This window comes from Poecilia reticulata, linkage group LG2, assembly GCF_000633615.1.
Source record: "Poecilia reticulata strain Guanapo linkage group LG2, Guppy_female_1.0+MT, whole genome shotgun sequence".
Classification (NCBI taxonomy): domain Eukaryota; kingdom Metazoa; phylum Chordata; class Actinopteri; order Cyprinodontiformes; family Poeciliidae; genus Poecilia; species Poecilia reticulata.
The window spans coordinates 7,174,384-7,181,258 of record NC_024332.1 but is presented as its reverse complement, the minus strand read 5'-3'; the positions used below and the strand labels follow the sequence as shown (position 1 = coordinate 7,181,258).

At 41.4% G+C, this 6,875-nt stretch overlaps 1 protein-coding gene across 1 annotated transcript; it reads right to left on the bottom strand.

Moving 5' to 3' along the window:
- Window positions 1-252: 252 nt before the first annotated feature.
- LOC103474040 (uncharacterized) lies at window positions 253-6,869 on the bottom strand. Its single transcript, XM_008424760.2, has 7 exons — window positions 4,142-6,869; window positions 3,586-3,624; window positions 2,580-2,868; window positions 1,727-1,863; window positions 1,369-1,606; window positions 1,107-1,282; window positions 253-537 (listed from the first exon to the last, which is right to left on the bottom strand). The coding sequence occupies exons 1-7, from the start codon at window positions 4,167-4,169 to the stop codon at window positions 485-487; spliced, it is 960 nt and encodes a 319-aa protein (XP_008422982.1). The 5' UTR covers window positions 4,170-6,869; the 3' UTR covers window positions 253-484.
- Window positions 6,870-6,875: the final 6 nt, after the last annotated feature.

Sequence of the window (6,875 nt, the reverse complement as noted above, 5' to 3'; positions counted from 1 at the left end):
GGCTCAAGACCATGGCCTCGGATTTGGAGGCACTGAGCCACTGACTTGGGAACAAATGGTTCTTAATGTCAGAAAAAGAGAAAGAAAGTCAGTTTGTTTTCATAAAGTGGATGAAAACATCTAGTTTCATCTGTATCAAATATTAACTCATACCAACATTTTGAATTTATACTTTTAGAAGTGCCAGGAAAAAGTTATTGAGGACTTTCACAATTTGAGTTGCCAGTAACAAACTTTTTTACACAAAAAATATGTAGATTGTAGGAATTATTTATTTTAATATCAGACAGAGACAATGTAGTACTTTGTTAGAAGTTTGCAACTCAACAGTTTGAAGTTTGTCTACCACTTCTCACACCTAAAAAGAGCAAAGCACACCAATTTACTGTGTTTTGTGGTATAATTTCAAAACTTCTAAGTCCTGAAAAGACCACACGCTACTGAGCGAAGTGAGTGAAACCAGAGTTTGTCTTCCCGGGAACGTTTACTGTCCGGTGAAACTGTAGAATTCCACACGGCTCCCGTTTTCCTCAAATTCTGTGGACACAGAAGGGTCGAGGGGGAAAAAAATCAGATTTACAGGCTGGTGTGACTCTTCAATCAATCAGGTTTGGCAGAAAGTGCTAATACTTGTCATAAGAAAACGACTTCAGCTCCGTATTTATGACTTGAAGCTAATGATTAATATTCCGTTACTGGTGTGAGATTAATTAAGAGCTGTATGTGTGTGACAGTCGACAGTGAACTGATCAATGAGGTGCACCAGGTTGTGAGAATTCAAGCTTCCACCAGTCTTCCTTTCAATCCTGGATGCTTAAGTCAAAGTCTGAGTCAAAGTCTCAGCAGTGACATAAGTAAATACACAAACTTATGTTCAAATTTTTTCATAGTTTGTTTTTTGTTATGATGATAGCCAGACTTACAGAACTAAGAGACCAATTTATTTTGCTTTGGTTTTGGTAATCCTGTAGATTTGTATGGTTCAAATCTACTTCTATTCTCACCACATGACAGTTTGCATTTTTCACATTTTACCCCCGGAAATCTTAAATCAAATCAAATCAAATAAAATCTTCTTTCTAAATGTGGACTCTTTGTTGGTTTACCTTTCAGGCAGACGAAATAGAGGTGATCTCCACACGGAAAATTTCTCCAGTAGAACGAGTCGTCGGCGTCCACGCCACCGCAGGGACTTGTGACCTGCCAGGTGTGTTGCTCTTTCCAGTAAATGTAGCTCATGGAAGCACCAGACATCCAAAACCACGAGCTCCCCATCAGACGCCTACAGGCAAAACAACCCACACACTAAAACATTTCACTTTTACACTTCTTGAAGCCCTTAGACTGGCTCAGCGTTCTGGAAGATACCTGCGCAGTCCCAGCCACACATGTCTGGAAGAAACGGAGGGGTCGTTTGTCAGGAAGGTTGAGTTTCTCAACACCTCCTCCAACCCTCTCTGCTCCTGCTCGCTGCGAACGCTGAGGAGGTCCCAGTAGTGTTCCCTGCAGTACAACAAGGCGTCTGACCAGCACAGCTTCTTCTGCACAACGGCTACTCTCCGTCCCATCACCACTGCGCTGAAGGACGGCGAGGGAGCAGCCAGTTCTGGGAAAATATGGCTTCCATAAATCCACGTTGGGCCAATGTTCACGGGAAATAGTTCCCTATGTTTGTAGATTTTTTTTTTTTACAGTGGATTCTAAATATAAAACAGCTTTCACTAACCTCCATACACTTCAAGCTCACACATTGTCAGAATGCCGAATGAGGTGCTGATCTTCACGGTCAACATCCGACCCGTCATTCCTGTGCAGTTAAAGGTTTTGGTTCCCCCACTGGGGATGGAGGAAATGACAGCACATCTGAAAAGGAGACATACAGGTTTACATTTTTAATCCAGATCACTGAAAAACAGAGTCGACACTGTAATCTGAGGCAACAGCAGATGTATGAAGATCCTTGAACCTTTTTGAAATTTATAATAATACAGCAACAAACTTTAAAGGGGCAGTTTTATATGTAAATATGACTTGTTAAAAGAAACTTTACATCGTAATTGAATGCATTTGAAATTGGGCCTCTGTCTTTTTAAGAAACTCTGGTTCTCTCTGAAGCTCTGCCTTCAGGAAGTCATCACAACATGGCTTCTCTATGAACCTTTAACAACATTTTTCCAGCATTGCACCGAGAAGTAGCAATACTGGTATAATGAGCTCAGCTGATGCACAGTTTTACAAGACGTTTGCTAATTAACTAAAAGCTCAGAGGAGGAGCTGTGCCTCAAAGGTGGAGCTAGGTCCACCCAGGCGTTTTGCACAGCTGAACGGTTGCCATGGGAGATTAAATAATTTCTCCAATATCTTATCAAAAACACTCCAGGTGTGTTTTTGATGAGGGAATAACATTATAGGATTATGTAAAGGTCAAAACAGATGACTCTACATAACACTGCCCCTTTAAGATGTTTTGATATGTGCACATTTAAAATCTTCGTACTCCTGCTGATTAAAACAGCATCTAAAAGCAGGATTTTAACAATAACAGAAGAAAGGTGAAACACTTCCTCCTCCGAGTTTACCTGGGGTTGCTGTTGCCATTGTTCTCTAGGAAATTCCCAATGAGGATCTCGGCATTATTTATCCTCTCGCTCGCCACGTTCCTGTTGGTGATGCTGACGGTCGTGACCCGGTACACGACTGGCAACAACAGACTCCACCACGGGTTCGGTCCCCCCACTGTATGAGTGCAGGATTCGTGACTGTACTCTGGGTCTCTGTTTCCATCGACTGCCCTTGAGGCAACACCAAGGAAAGCAGTGGATGACTGAGATGCTATTCCCTCTGGTGCCACGTTCTCCAGGGATTCAGCTGGGTAGACAAGAGCAGGACAAGCCTTAAAATTAGCTTGACGGCTATAGAAAATCCATTTGTAGCTTTAGTCTTTCATGTGTAGTATAAGCACTTATGTTGTAATATTGACGGGCAAAATATGAGATTTTGGTGCTTATCTGATACCAAATATATACAGGGTCAGTTTTACCAATACTGATACTTTTAAAATTTAAGCTTGATATATCAAACTTCTGACATTCAGGTGTATTTGCCGATTCTTCCATCAAATTATATTGCTAAAACCTTAGAAATTCAAAACAAAATCTTTCTTAAGGCAGAGTTGAACAACTGCAGTTTTTAAATTGTAATTGTAAAATCAAGAGGAAATAAAGCATCGATCCCACAATCACTGTGACCTGGTGTTGATATTATTGATATTTTGTATCGATCTGCCCGGCTCTATAGTAATATTTTGCCACTTCTGTACCACAGGCAGAATTACAGGCAACGCTTGAGCAAACGCTCATTTTTAGTTGGTCAATGGTAAATCATCTGTTTATTTGGCTCCCTGGCTAACATTACTTTCTATTTGCACACTCCTCTCTTGTAGATGTTGTCAAATTGTGACAACACCCTAATTTGCCTGGTTCTGTACCTGCCAGTGACAACATGGTTTTACATTAATGCATCGAGTCTTGAAGGCAATGCCTGCACAAAGGAAACAGAACAGTGAGAGCATCGACTGGATCTTACCTGTAAAATCAGCCAGGATCCACATTAGGAAGGAAACGCCTTGAAAAGGAAAATTTTAACATGAAATTAAAGCTTCATTCATTGTTTTCTTTTTTTAATACACATTTTTATCAAGTTTCACTCGATAAAGCTTCAGAAACAGAAACATTTCAGTTACTTTACATTTAAAATTGGGCAGCTTTTAATGTCATTAGCACTTTTTAAACGCAAACATCGATCCATGTCAATAAATTAGTTATACATACAAATCTGACAAATGAGCTGCAAGGACCTGGATGAATGAACAAATGGCTAATCTGAAATTATACAGGTACTAAACCAGAGTGATTAACAACGTGTGTCTGCTTTAAAGGGTCCAGTGAAGCCTTTGCAATTCTTTACACATCCTCACTTTAGTCACTGCAATTACATAAATGAGCCGGGTTTGTTTAAAATAGGATGGCATTGCCATGCTATTTGACAACCGAGACGATTAACAGTTTTTAAATCAAACTTGTGGAAATAAAGTCCATAAAATATAACTCGACGTAGCTGATTATTTATAAATTCTACTCACAGCAAGCAGCTTTGCGGGCAGCTGCCATCGTGGCTCCAGGTCTCCAACCACTGGGATGGCCTTACCTCAACTCCTGATTAAATGTTTTATCACCGCACGATGATTGTTGTTAGTCTTGTAAATCACTTGTAAATCGCTCCCTCCGTATCTCGTCTGCTGGGAACTGCTTTCCAAATCAAATTGCTCTCTACGGCAGGAGCAACACGTTTCAGTGAAAAAAGCATCGGGGTCGTGAGAAACGAGGAACCAGATTCCATCTCGGTGTCGGAAGAGTCAGATGACGACGATTGGCACTTGTGACATGTGGACCGACTTGGACTGATCAGAAAAAAGTTGGGACGCCATAATTCACGAACATATTTCAATTCACAACAAAGAATCTCAATGAGATCGAGACCTAAGCGTTTGACTCGTTTAGAGCAGACTCATAAGCTGATACAATCTTCAAAGTCACTGTCACAAAACCTTGATCACAGTCCTGTAAAAAAAATGTCATTAAATATCTCTTTGCAAGTTGCAACTCGTCTTCTCTTTTATAGCAATTGGATATGAGCTTCTGGCGCAACTCTCAAGCTGTCTTCCAGGCAGAATTACATTTAAAGTGGTTGGCTTCTAGTCAAATACTTGGCTTTTAAACAGTCTGCAATTGTAAAAGGTGTCAGTTTTAAGAAAGGGGCTTTTACTTTGCTTTTATTTGCGTAAAAATCAATGTGCAACTCACTGTGGACAGTTACGCTTGTGTTTCAACAGTTTATGACAAGAAATGCTTTGGTTGCTCTTGTGTTGTTCCTGAACACTGAAGCTAATTTCCTTTGATCACAAAGTCACAGTTTGAGTACAGATAGTTGAAATTTGGACACAAATGGGTTTTCCAGTAGAGCAATGATGCCAAACGTAAATCAGTGGAGGTCGATTCTATGCTCTAAAAACCCAAACATCAACCCAGCAGAAAACATATGGACTATAGTGAGAAGAAACTACTTGATTTAAATTCTATCTGCCGATCCTACCGTCTCATCACTCTGTGCAACAATCTAAACACAACGCGAATTGCAGCATCTAGTGTTTCTGGCATTTTCAAATAAAGATTGTTCAGAAGAAAGAAAAAAAGAAATAAATGCCTATTGAGATGAAACATGTTGTATTTGTCGCTGCAGGTGCAGATTAATAAATAGGAATGTTTTGTATTTGCATATTTCCCTGCAGTGCGATGCATACTGAGGGTTTTTTTTTTCTTTCTTTTTTTGTTTGGTAGACTGCCTGTTTTGTGGAAACTCATCGCCTAAACGCCTTATTAAAGCCACCCAGGCACTGTGCGAGTAGCCCGTAAAGCAGCAGCTCTGTTTTCATTATGACTGATGTCTTAACACGGCCTGGACTATCTTGATGGGAGCTCAGTTTCTTCCAGCCAAAATGCTGCCCTTCAGCAAGGATGCTCGTCTCACATCAAGGTCGGAAATGCRCCACCCCTCCACTCCCGCTCCCTCCCTCTTACAAAGTTTTCCATTTTCTTTCCTCCTGCATGTGTAATGATGGCTTTTTATTACACCGGTTCATTAGCATATTTCATATCCTGCTGCTGAGCTTTTTCCAGCTCTCTATCTGTCTTCGTCGATGAGACGCAGGTGCTGGCTGAGGATAGCTTTATGAGAAATGAGAACAAATCGCACGGCGAGGTAAACAGGCCAGCAGCACCTGATAATCAGTCACCGGGAGGCAGACGTTTAGGGGAACTTTTGCCTCTGGACGGGTCCGGGAAGGAGCTTTGAAGACGGATACCGGCTGCGTTTCCGTTAACGAATRTGCTCAAAATCTTTGTCGATAATCCGCCAATGTTGAAGAAAAAAAAAAAAGAGAACATTTCTGAGGTATGGATTCAACACGTTCGAATGACACGCAACTTTTAATGAAGCCATCATCCTCCAACCACCTCATCCCAACGCAAAAGCTTTTTATTTGAAAAACGTGAATCGGTGTGTTTCCCTTGAGCAGATTTATCTTCGTAATGTCAATTTATGCAACGGTTTGGTTAATGGAAACGCAGCTGCAGTGACCGACACAGAATCAGATCTGGAATCAGATCAGTGGGCTCGGGTTCTCTTGAAAGGACAAGCCGCTTATGAAAAAGTTACAGCAAAGTCCAAAAAAGTCTCATTTAAAGTCTTGTGTTGACAACTTATAAAGCGCGACGCTGCAATTGGCCAATTGTTCGGTTATTAGCCGTTAAAACATTTGAACGAACCGCAAGCTTTTCAGATTAATMATTTTTCTTCCATTTCCACAACTCTGTGCTACCTTACATTTGTCTACCACCTAAAGTCCCGACAAAATACATTAAAGTTTGTTACTGCTGCATGACAAAATGAGGGTGCGGAAAAGCTCGCGGGGCTTTCCGTAACAATTTCAAAAGGATGCTACAACTAAAATAGTCAGAGCGCAAAATGGCGCTGCAGAAATTTCAACAAAACCTGCCGAGAGCCCACCACTTCCAGCACCCTTCGAACACAAAACAACTTTCTGCTTTAAATGCTCCCGATGAATGCAGAACTCCAACTCCGACAGGCGGCGGCGGCGGCGGCGGCGCCCAACGCCTCGCGCACAAAGATTCATCATGTCACGGCTGAGGTTTTAGGCAGCAAATGGAGGTAAGGAGATGAAAGCGGCTTCTTCTTCCTCCCCCTTCACTTCTGTCATGTTCACCAGAGGGAGATTTGATAGGTGCAAGCTCACACAC